Source organism: Dendrobates tinctorius, unplaced genomic scaffold, assembly GCF_039654945.1.
Source record: "Dendrobates tinctorius isolate UK_male_01 unplaced genomic scaffold, ASM3965494v1 ptg000065l, whole genome shotgun sequence".
Taxonomy (NCBI): domain Eukaryota; kingdom Metazoa; phylum Chordata; class Amphibia; order Anura; family Dendrobatidae; genus Dendrobates; species Dendrobates tinctorius.
The window spans coordinates 3,893,222-3,905,830 of record NW_027361733.1 but is presented as its reverse complement, the minus strand read 5'-3'; the positions used below and the strand labels follow the sequence as shown (position 1 = coordinate 3,905,830).

Sequence of the window (12,609 nt, the reverse complement as noted above, 5' to 3'; positions counted from 1 at the left end):
CGCAACTCTCAGGCCCGCAGGCAGGACCATATCCCCTGTCACCCTCACGGGTCCTCCAGGGTGAATTCCCCCGTCCAGCGGATGCTCTTCATCACGGCAGAGTCCCCTCCCCGGGCCCCATAGAAACCAACGGTGTCCGCGCCACAGTTTGAATTTCGCGCCCTCACTTGCACGCGTCTCCCCGGCATGATCAGTCCCCGGGTCCCCATAGCACCTACCAGTGCCCGCGCTGCATTTTGAATTTTGCACCCTCTTATACGCGTATCTCCCCAGCTCTGTCAGTTCCCGGGCTCCACGGTGTCCGCGCCACATGTTGAATTTCACGCCCTCATATGCGCGCGTCTCCCTCGCCGGTATTCTGTTTTTTTTCTTCCCCCCTACACGCTTCCTGCGTGTCAGCCCGTCGGCCTTTATTTTCACTTTCTCCAAGGGAACTTCCTGTCACGCCCCCTGCTCTTAGCGCGTTCACTGGCGTCGCTTTTTATCCACTCAGGCCGCATATCTACATGGTGCACTGCCTGACTGCGTCCCTTTCAGCAAGCAGCCTATCATACTGCTCGGCAACTAAACCACGCCCACTGCTCGCATCACGAAGGTACTTGCGTTTCTCCATCTTGGAAGCTGCTCAGCACCTTGTGCACCGCTCATCACAGCCCTACTGGACTCACGGCTCGGGGGACACAGCTAACCTTCGGCCTGCTGCGTATCTTTGGTACCGGGTAGGCTCTGCCCCTTTTTCCCTCCTAGCCCCTGTGCTACTAAATAGCACTCCTGTGCAGTATGACCATCTATAGCTCCTTTCTGCAATACTGCAACAGGCTTTACCTATGCCCAACTCTACAGGGGCTTCTTATCCTAAGCCCCCTGTAACTCATTACGCCTGCGTATGCTGCAAGAAAAAAGTGGATGTCAGGTCAGTCGTCTCCTTTCTGCCCGTCCTTCCACCATGTCTGCCCCACAGGAGCACTCTGACTCCCGGGATGAGAGCACTCCCCCTCCCCCAGAGTGGGTCATTGCTATGTCTCAGTCGGTCTCCGACCTGACTAAAGTATCCCAGTCCCTGGTCCAGGTCCTAGAACGCCTTCCACAGCTATCTGCAGCCACCAGTGCTCCGAATGCCTCTCATGCACCTGACCACGACCTTCAAAGGGACAGATCGGGTAGGAGTCCTAGTAAAAGGACTCTGGGTCCAGCTCCTTTTCCAGCTCACCGGGCCCCTCCGCAGCATCTATGCTGCTCTTCTCTCCCCATCTCCCCTCCTCTGAGGATGACCTTGGGTCGGACGTGTATTCACAGTCCCGGTCTGACTCCGGTACAGACCAGACTTCTAAGATGCAGGACATGGTAGATAGCCTTATCTCTGCTATTACCCAAACTCTCAAACTAAAAGAGGACAAGATGTCCTCCCAAGACTCCTCTGTCTCATTTAAATTGGTAAAGCGTTCCTCCCGAACCTTTACCAACCACAAGGAGTTTGATTATACTTTTACCAAGCGCTGGGAACATCTTGAAATGCGTTTTCCAGGAAGGAAGCAAATAGACTTGCTATATTCCTTTAACCTGGCTCTTCTAATACTATACTGGAGTATCTGAAGAAGAATACCCTCATGACCCAATATCAACATGGGTTTACAAGGGATTGTTCCTGTCAGACTAATCTGATAAGCTTTTGTAAAGAGGTAAGTTCCAGACTGGACGAAGGGAATGCAGTGGACGTGGTGTACATGGTCTTTTCAAAAGCTGTTGATACATAAAATGAGAACAATGGGGATAGGGCAAAATATGTGTAAGTGGGCTAAGAGCTGGCTCAGGGAAAGGAAACAAAGGGTGGTTATTAATGGAGCACACTTGGACTTGGTCACGGTTAGCAGTGGGGTACCACAGGGGTCAGTATTGGGCCCGCTTCTTTTTAACATATTTATTAATGACCTTGTAGGGGGCATAAAGAGTACAATTTCAATATTTGCAGATGACACTAAACTCTGCAGGGTAATCAATACAGAGGAGGAAAATTTTATATTACAGGAGGAGTTATGTAAACTAGAAGCTTGGGCTGATAAATGGTAAATGAGCTTTAATGGGGATAAATGTGAGGTCATGCACTAGGGTAGAACAAACAAGATGTATAATTATGTGCTTAATTGTAAAACACTGGGCAAAACTATCACTGAAAAAGACCTGGGTGTATGGGTGGACGACAAACTCACATTTAGTGGCCAGTGTCAGGCAGCTGCTGCAAAGGCCAATAAAATAATGGGATGCATTAAAGAGGCATAGATGCTCATGAGGAGAGCATAATTTTACCTCTATATAAGTCACTAGTGTGACCACACTTAGAATACTGCGTACAGTTCTGGTCTCCGGTGTATAAAAAAGACATAGCTGAACTGGAGTGGGTGCAGAGAAGAGTGACCAAGGTTATTAGGGAACTGGGGGGTCTGCAATACCACGACAGGTTATTACACCTGGGGTTATTTAGTTTAGAAAATCGAAGGCTAATTAGGGGTGATCTAATTGCAATGTATAAATATATGCAGGGACAGTACAAGACCTTTCTAATGATCTTTTTACTCTTAGACCTGTGACTGGGACAAGGGGGCATCCTCTACGTCTGGAGGAAAGAAGATTTAAGCATAATCACAGACGTGGATTCTTTACTGTAAGAGCAGTGAGACTATGGAACTCTCTGCCATATGATGTTGTAATGAGTGATTCCCTACTAAAATTTAAGAAGGGACTGGATGCCTTTCTTGAAAAGTATAATATTACAGGGTATATACACTATTTTCCTTAATATTGCGTTGATCCAGGGAGCTAGTCTGATTGCTGTATGTGGAGTCGGGAAGGAATTTATTTCCCCAATGTGAAGCTTACTGTTTGCCACATGGGTTTTTTTGCCTTCCTCTGGATCAACATGTTAGGACAAGTAAGGATACGATATGGGTTGAACTAGATGTACTTAAAGTCTTCATTCAACCTTAATAACTATGTTACTATGTTCTCAGCAGATGAGCTGAGTCCCCTAAAGTGGATCCGCGGGTTTCTCGTCTGTCCTCCAAGACGATCCTGTCTCTACCGGACGGAGAGTCTCTTAAAGACGCGACAGACAAGCAGATGGAGTCACTTGCCAAATTGGTTTTTGAGGCGACTGGTGCCTCCCTCTGCCCCAGTTTCGCTTCCACCTGGGTGGCGAAGCCATCTCGGCCTGGGCCAAAATACTTTGCAAGGGCATCTTGGCATCAGCTCCTCCAGATGAGCTAGCAGAGTTGGCAGACCAGATTGCTTATGCCGGCAAATATCTTCTGGCTGCCTCCTTGGATGCAGCCGGCTGTTCCGCCAGAGCAAGCAGAAACATCGTGGCCATACGCTGCATCCTTTGGTTGAAGGCATGGAGTGCAGACACGACGTCTAAAAGGTCTCTCACCAACCTTGCCTTCCAAAGTTCCAGGCTCTTTGGGGCCAGGCTGGACCAGATAATTTTGGACGCTACTGGAGGTAAAAGCACCTCTCTACCTCAGTCCAGACCTAAACGCCCTTTCAACAGTAAAGGTCCTCGACCTTTTAGGTCTTTTCGACCTTTCCTGTCTTCAGTCCTAACAGGACCGTCCCTCCGCTTCTGGAGAACGAAAAAAAACATACTTCAAGCCTACACCTCACTGGAGGCCAAAGGGCCGACCCTCAAAGTCCCCTGGTTTCCACTCAAACAGATTCTCTTCTAAGTGCAGGGTTACCCCCACCTGGAAGTTTTTCCAGAGTGGGAGGCAGGCTTTTTCTCAGGGACACATGGTTGTCGGTGGTCGATGACGCCTGGGTCAGAGAAATCGTTACTTACGGTTACAACAACATTGATTTTTCTTCCCTCCCAGAAAGACGCTTCTTTCTGTCTTGTCCTCCAAAACAGCTATCTCGGGCAGCGGGGTTTCTCCAGGCTGACTCTTCCCTTTTAACCACCGGAGTAATCGTACCCGTTCCTCAAACCAAGCGATTTTCAGGGTTTTACTCAAATCTTTTTGTAGTCCTGAAAAAAGACTGTTTGCTCCGCCCAATCTTGGACCTCGAACTGCTAAATCGCCACGGTCGGATCCGCCACTTCAGGATTGAATCATTACTCTCGGTGATCGCCTCCATGGAGCCGGGGGAATTTCTCTGCTCTGTAGACATTCAGGATGCTTATCTCCACGTTCCTGTTTGTGTACAACATCAGAGATTCCTTCCGTTTGCAATCCAGGAGGATCACTACCAATTCACGGCCCTTCATTTCGGCCTAGCGTCTGCCCCCAGGGTCTTCACGAAGGTCATGGCAGCTGTCATGGCCATCCTTCGCTCCAGGGGAATTCTCATAATCCCTAACCTGGACGATCTGCTGATCAAAGGCACGTCCCACCGAGACTGCATTCAGAGTCTTCAGGTCACTGGCCCGTCTCTGCTGGATAATCAACAGGGAAAAAGTCCACTCTGATCCCGACTCAGCGACTAGTTTTCCTGGGCATGGAGTTCGACACGAACCTAGCTTGGTTTTTCCTTCCGAAGGACAAGTTTTTAGCTCTCCGCAAGGGAGTCAGATCTCTAAAGCGCCCAGTCCCCCTCAATCTTCGCTCCTGCATGTGAGTCCTGGGGAAGATGATTGCCTCCATGGAAGATGTGCCCTTCACCCAGTTCCACACCCGTCCTCTTCAATTGTCCCTCCTGTCTGCCTGGGACAAGAGAACGGTCTCTAGACCGCCCTGTGCTTCTGCCTCTCAAAGTAAGTCAATCCCTGACCTATTGGACGCGATCTGCCTCAGTCCTGCGGGGGAGGTCCTTTCTTCCTCTTCAGCGGCAAGTCATCATCACCGATGCTAGTCTCCTGGGGTGGGGAGCGGTTTTCCTTCGGTACACAGCGCAAGGTCGCTGGAATCCCCAGGAAGCCTTTCTCCCCATCAGTGTTCTGGAAATCAGGGCAATCTTCCTTGCCCTTCTTCGCTGGCAGTCTCTCCTAGCAGGCAAACCCATCCGCATTCAATTGGACAACGCCATGGCCGTGGCGTACATAAACCACTAGGGCGGGACTCGCAGCAAACAGGTGATGGCAGAAGTGGCAAAGATCCTGCGTTGGGTGGAACGTCATGTTCTGGCTATATCAGCCGTTCACATCCCGGGGGTAGAAAATTGGGCAGCCTTTTTCCTAAGCCGCCAAGGCCTAGCATCAGGCGAGTGGTCTCTCCATCCTACAGTCTTCAATCAGATATGTCAGTGTTGGGTCCCTCTGAACGTCGACCTCATGGCGTCTTGGATGAACCACAAAGTTCCTCTGTTCGTAGCCAGGTCCTGGGACCCTCTGGCCATCCGTTGCGACTCCCTTGTAATTTCTTGGTCCCAGTTTCATCTTCCTTACCTGTTTCCGCCTCTCCCCTTGATTCCAAGGGTCGTAAAAAATATCAAGTCAGAAGGGATTCCAGCGACCCTGATTGCTCCAGACTGGCCAAGACGACCTTGGTATGCGGAGCTGGTAAACATACTCTCGGACGTTCCCTTGAGGCTTCCAGAACGTCCAGATCTCCCCTCGCAAGGCCCCATCTTCCACCAGAGTTCTCAGTCTTTGAGTTTAATGGCATGGCCATTGAGGCCACGGTTTTGAAGGAGTCTGTTTTATTACACCAGATCATTCATACCATGATCAGAGCTAGAAAACCAGCTTCCTCGCACATTTACCACAGGTACTGGAAAGCCTTTTTCCGGTGGTGTGAGGAAAACAATGTGTTTCTAGTGTCCTTTTCCCTTTCTTCTATCCTGGGTTTCCTACAAGTAGACCTCGACTCAGGCCTATCCCTCAGTACCCTGAAGGGCCAGGTCTCCGCTCTGTATATCCTTTTCCAGAGGCATCTGGCTCCCATTCTGCAAGTGAAAACCTTTATCCATGGAGTTGCCCACGTGGCTCCTCCTTACCATACTCCGATAGATCCATGGGATCTTAACCTCGTCCTCGGCTCTCTCCAATGTGTGCCCTTCGAACCCATTCAGAACATTTCGCTTTCCTTCCTCTCATGGAAGGTGGCCTTCCTAATTGCAATTATGTCTATTAGAAGGGTCTCTGAATTAGCAGCCTTATCCTGCCGTTCCCCGTACCTGATTCTTCTTCACGATAAGGTAGTTCTCAGACCCGTTCCTTCGTTTCTTCCCAAAGTGGTATCTTCTTTCCACATCAATGAGGACATCGTCCTTCCCTCCTTTTGCCCTTCCCCGATTCACCCTCTGGAGAAGTCTCTCCACAAGCTGGATGTGGTCGGAGCCATTCGGGTCTATCTTTCTAGGACTGTTTTTCTCTTCGTCAATCCGATTCCCTGTTTGTCATCTCGGAATTTCATCAGAAGGGGCTTCCAGCTTCAAAATCCACCATCGCCTGTTGGATTCGTTCGGCGATACTGGAGGCTTACCGCGTTCAGGAAAATCGGCCTCCTCCGGGAGTAAGAGCCCACTCCACCCAGGCAGTGGCGGCTTCTTGGGCTGTTCATCACCAGGCTTCGACATTACAAATTTGCAAGGCCGCGACCTGGTCGTCCATGCACACACTTGCAAGGTTCTACAGGGTTCGTACCCACGCCTCGTCCGGTGCAGGCTTAGGTAGGAAGGTACTGCAGGCGTCGGTTCTGCACCGGCCGACCTAAGTCCTTTCTCTGGGTTGCTTTGTTTCATGTTTCCACCCTTGGGACTGCTTTTGGACGTCCCATGGTTACCTGTGGGGGAAAGGAAGCGATAAAGAAAGAAGGATTTTCTGGTACTCACTGTAAAATCTCTTTCTTGGAGCCTTCTTTGGGGGACAGAGCTTCCCCCGTTTGTTTATTGTGCCGTTGTTTGGGCCAACGCACCTCTTCTGGGTTGGTACATACGTCTGAGTTCTTGCTGCCTCTCCTACTGCATTTTTCACCAACTGAGGCACTTGGTGGGTGTATACTGCCGGGGAAGAGCTACTTTTCCTTTTTTGCATAGTGTCAGCCTCTTAACAACAGCAGCATACACCCATGGTTACCTGTGTCCCCCAATGAAGGCTCCAAGAAAGAGATTGTACAGTGAGTACCAGAAAATCCCTCTTACCATATTGATCCTTCTAGTGGCAGAGCGTTTATCCAGAGTCCTGTGACCCCCCCCCCCCCCCCCCCCCCCCCAATGTATTCAATGACAGTTAATTTACGGGTAGAACAAAAATCCATTTTTTTTTATTTTTATTTTTTTTAGAAATCGGAGTGGATGACTACAACCTGTAACCACGCTCTCTATGCAATTTGTGATGTCTTCACCCAATTCTATGAGGCCCTGAACAGCGTTCTGCTCTCTGATATCCTTACCCAGCTACACTGGTGTGTGAAACAAGGTGAGAACCTCCTTGCTTGTCCTTGTCATGCCTTATACAGTTTGTGGACATTCAAAAACTGAAAAGTGGGGCGTGCAATATTATTCAGTCCCTTTACTTTCAGTGCAGCAAACTCACTCCAGAAGTTCATTGTGGATTTCTGAATGATCAAATGTTGTCCTAAATGACTAATGATGATAAATAAAATCCACCCGTGTGTAATCAAGTCTCCGTATAAATGCACCTGCTCTGCAATGATCTCAGGGTTCTGTTTGATGCACAGAGAGCATCATGAAGACCAAGGAACACAACAGGCAGGTCTGTGATACTGTTGTGGAGATGTTTAAAGCCAGATTTGGATACAAAATGATTTACAAAACGTTAAACATCCCAAGGAGCACCGTGCAAGCGATCATATTGAAATGGAAGGAGTATCATACCACTGCAAATCTATCAAGACCCAGCCGTCCCTCTAAACTTTCATCTCAAACAAGGAGAAGACTGATCAGAGATGCAGCCAAGAGGCCCATGATCACTCTGGATGAACTGCAGAGATCTACAGCTGAGGTGGGACAGGACTGCAATCAGTCGTACACTGCACAAATCTGGCCTTTCTCTAGTCACCTTCCACGACGGCCATATCGGAGGATATCTCCCCACCCTAATGGGGGACAGGAAATGCATAAGAGGTTAAATAACCCTCTCCTTCCTGCTATCTCCAGTGTTTTTCCTGTCCCCTATGGGGCATGAAGAGGTCCTGATAGTGCTGCCGTGGCTGGCGCCCGGAGGCACTACAACATCAGATACCTGTAACGCTGGGCAGTCAAAAGGTCGGGGGCTCTGCTCTCCTCCATAGGAAGGCTTCTCTCGTCTCCACTTTGGTAGTACTCGGGACCCTTGCCTGCCCCGCCTGCACCCCCTCAGCGGGGTAAAGCGGGGCGGTGCTGTGCGGCCGGGGTCCTCCTGGAGCTCCATGGCATCCTCCTCCCCATGTGGCATGCGATGCGGGTGCGCACATGCACACTGGAGGTGGCGTCAGGACTGGCGCCAAACTTCCGGTTTGCCTTCCACCTGCGTGCCAGGCGGGAACGCACGCGCAGCCTGCAGTGACCGGACTGCGGGTGCGGTCCGGGGCCCCAGCCACCGGCCCTTCTGGGCTGAGCGTGGCTGCTCTCGTCAGGAAGCCGCTAAGCAGCTTGAGGCGGGCCGGGACCAGAATGGAGCACCACCGAGTGTGCAGGGGCAGCCGCTCAGCAGCTGGGGAATGCAGCTGTGGGGAGAGGTGATTGAAATGACCCCCACCCATGGACCGAGGGGAGGAGGAGCACACAACATGTTGGATGGACCTCGATTATTCTAATCCTGGTCTGCGTGCGTCCAGGTAAGGCCATAACCTGTACAGTGACTGTGGCAGACTGACCATGGACGGCGACAAACCCTTACTGCCTGCTACTGTGGAGCAGAGCGTCACCCTCCTACTGTAAGTAGCGGGGTGGGTCCCCCCTTTTCTGTCGAGAGTAGTCTTGGAGGTGGCTTAGTATGCCTTCTCTCTCTCTCTTGTAGGGAGACAAGGCCTCTGACCCTAAAAAGAATAAACCAGGTGTGGTTCCAGGCATCCCTCTTCAAATATAAGAGTAGCTTTGTCAGCCCTGCACGGACGATGTATTACATACAGAGCAGCCCTCCCTACTGGACAGTATCAAAACTCTCATCGGACAAGAAGTCCAATCTTCTATAACAACGTTTTCCCAGCCACAGCCCCCTCCTGCTAGGAGGAAATCGGCACCTTTGGAATCTGATTGACTCGGGTGAATTTGATACCTCTAATTCAGAGGATGCTTGGGAAAATGAGGGTTCCACTTCCACCCTCAGATCTGGGAATACTATTTCTCTTCTGAAGGTGCCTCCGGCCATTCTAGGCTGAGCGTGACTACATTCGTCACGGCCGCTAAGCAGCTTGAGGCTGGGCTGGGACGGGAATGAGAGACCAGATTAGTACGGGAGGGAGAAGTGGAATTCTCTATATAAGATGAGATGTTTGCAGGGGCTGAAGCCTTCATGGCTGTTAATGGGCCCCTCCCGAGAGAGACTTGGTGTCACCTCAGAATTGAGGAATCGTTTTTTTCCCTTGGACGGAGATGGCTCCTTATGGGAAGTCCCTAAAGTGGACGTGCAGGAAAGCGGCTCTTCCATTTAAGGGCAACTCTCAATGGCAAGCTTGCTCAGGAAATCCTGGGACGCCTCCACAACCCTGCTTGAGGCCAATATCGCCTCTATGTGTGTAGCCGGGTCCCTGTCTGCTGGTGGTGAACGCCGGAGGATCACCTCACTCAGGAGACGTCCAGGGAAGAAACCCTTGACTCTCTTTCCCTATTACAAAAGCGACTGGGTTCCTAGCGGATGCTTCCGCCAAGTCTGTCCGAGTAGCAGCAAAATCTGTGGTGCCAACCAGCCCTTCTAGATTCGTCAGGTGGCAGCTGCTAAGCAGCTTGAGCCTGGGCTGGGACCCGAATGGGAGACCAGCCTGCAATCGCAGGTCACAGGTCATGCATTTACCTCTCCAACTCAGCCAGGGGAACTCTGTGGCTGAAAGCTTGGGGAGGAGACTCTATGTCAAACGTCTATACGTTTCCCTTTCAGGGAGATTATTATGTGGCCCAGCTCTGGATGATATCCTAGAGAAAGCCACTGATAAAAAGAAGTCTCTTCCGGAACCTAGGAAATGATTTTTTTTCGTCTCCCTCCCCGTGACCAGTCCTCCCAGAATTCATGGTTCTCTGGTCGGGGGCCGACCCTTGAATTGCATAGATTGTTGCAATCCATAACCTCAAACCAATGGGTTATTCGCACCTTTCACGACGGACTGAGATTGAGGTTCGAGAGTCCTCCCCCTCAATCCCTAAGAGTGACTTCCTTGCAGGTGTACCTCCAAAAATCCTTGCTGTCAGACATAAAGACACTTCTGCAAGGTGATATCCCCAGTTCCACGTTGTGCGTGACTGCTCCCATTGGGTGTCAATTGCTAGGCGGCTTGGAGCAGGTTCGGGACCAGAATGGGAGACCAGCGGGCAAATCGACAGGAGATAGGCAGAGGCCACTACTCTCGCCTCTTCGTAATTGTAAAACCCTTAGGAAAGCAGTGTTATAATAAACTTAAAACCCTTGAACCAAGGGTAAAGTACAAATGATTCAGGATGGAGTCGGTTAAGTCGGCAATCCCCCTCATAGGACAAATTGGGTGTTGGCCACAATAGACCTGAGGGACGCTTACTATCACGTCCCGATTCATCCAGACCACAGGGAATTCCTCAGGTTTGCGGTTTTCCAGGGTCCCCGGGTCAACCACTACCAGTTAAATGTCCTGCCGTTTGGGGTGTCAACAGCCCCTCGAGTGTTTACCAAGATAATGGCGGAGGCAATGATCTTCATTTGCCAGCAGGGGATTTGCATTGTCCCATACCTACACGACCTTCTAATAAGGGCTCCATCCATGTCTCGCCTGAACCAGGACGTAGGAAAGTCCCTGGAGATTTTACAGTCCTTGGGTTGGATCCCCAACCTGGAGAAATCAGACCACCTTCCTTTGTCTGGGAAGAAGTTCTTAGGGATACTCCTGGACTCAGGAAGGCAAACATCTTTCTTACCCAGGGAACGACAACTCGACCTTGTTCAGAGGTCCTCCAGGTTCAGAGACCAGAGAGCAACAACCCTGAGAATCAATGTCCATCCTAGGTTCGCTTACAGCGTGCGTCCAAACTGTTTCCTGGGCTCAAGCCCATACTCGGTTCCTTCGGTCCTATGTACTCCGGTGTTCGAAGAAGTATCGGAATGCTCTGACCAAGGGAACCCCTCTTCCTAGTCATGTGAATGCATCTCTCCTATGGAGGCTGGACTACCAGAGCCTCCAGCAGGGCGTCAGCTGGGATCAGCTCTCCCTGAAAATTGTCATCACAGACGCCAGTCAGAGAGTCTGGGGTGCTATAGTGGAGAAATCACACTTCCAGGGGGTATGGCCCCCAGACGTCAGAGCTAGCTCCTCAAATGTGAGAGAACTGAAAACTGGAGGAAGCGTTGAAAGCAGCATCAACTCTTGTCCAAATCATCATGTACGTGTCTGCCCAGACAATGCGGCTACAGTGTCCTACATCCGACATCAAGGAGGCACGAAATTCTTCAACCAAAAAATTGGTAGCTGCAAGAAATTCTCCTTGAGCAGAGAAACGTCTGTTGTCAATATCAGCAGGCGAACTTCCTCAGCAGGAAGGACGTTCATTCCGGGGAATGGAGCCTAGACCAAACAGTATTTTTGCCTCTGGTGTCAAGGTGGGGAAATCCCAATGTGGACCCTTACTCTGTCGCCTTATTGGGGGACACAGAACCGTGGGTGTTATGCTGCTGTCCACTAGGAGGCGACACTATGCATAAACTGAAAAAGATTAACTTTGGCTCCTCCTCTGCAGTATACACCCCTGGACAGCGTCAGCCTTCTCCAGTTTTTGCTTAGTGTCGCAAGGAGGCACACCTAAGAGTTTTTACTCCGTTTTTTTCCTTGATTTTTTTTTTCAACGGATTACAGATGAAGAAAAGCGGGTCCCCAGCGAGACTCCCGGCATGGCTCCCTCCTCGGTCCCCTATTAAGGGGTACCCGGTTGAGGTCGAGACGGCTATTCCCCATGTCGCTCCTTCCCCAGTCCCTTGGGTACTGGCTCGAAGTCGAGACCCCCCCCTCCTTCCCCAGTTCCCTTGGGCTCTGGGTTGAGGTCGAGGATAGGATGAAGCCCCCTGACGGTGACAGCAGCACCCTCCCTAATTCCCCTCTGGGGGCATTAGGTTGAGACACCGCAGGTAGGGCCTGTATCATGCACCATTCGGCCACTTACAAGTCCAGGGACCCCAGCCCAGCTGCGGGCTCCTGTTGGGACCGGGGGAGGTGCAGGCAGGCATGGCACCTATCAGAGACGGCTCCCTGCGCCCCTGTCTCTGTGGCAGCCCCAGCTGCATAGCGCCTCAGAGGGACCCCCCACAGGGCCTAGTTCGCGCTCATAACCCCACTGCTAGTCTGCCGTTCAATCCGGGGGGGTCTGGTTTGAATCCAACCCCCCCCCCCCCTGGACAACCGCGCCGTCCTGGAGCCCTTCTGGGCATGAGGTATCAAATTTAGGCCGCGGCTTCGGCCTAGCCGAAGTCGCCGCCCTATTCCCACCCCCTGGCCCGCCCCCCGGATGACGAAAATGACACTCTGCAGTGTCATAGAAGGGGCGGATCGAGGCAGGAAGGGCGCG

At 51.2% G+C, this 12,609-nt stretch overlaps 1 protein-coding gene across 1 annotated transcript in view; it reads left to right on the top strand.

Moving 5' to 3' along the window:
- Positions 1 to 12,609, top strand: part of ARFGEF2 (ARF guanine nucleotide exchange factor 2) — a 124,974-nt gene that overhangs the window by 90,980 nt on the left and 21,385 nt on the right. Inside the window, exon 31 of the mRNA XM_073580533.1 lies at positions 7,213 to 7,348. Within this exon, the coding sequence (XP_073436634.1) occupies positions 7,213 to 7,348 (136 nt within the window). The remainder of the gene's footprint in view (positions 1 to 7,212; positions 7,349 to 12,609) is intronic.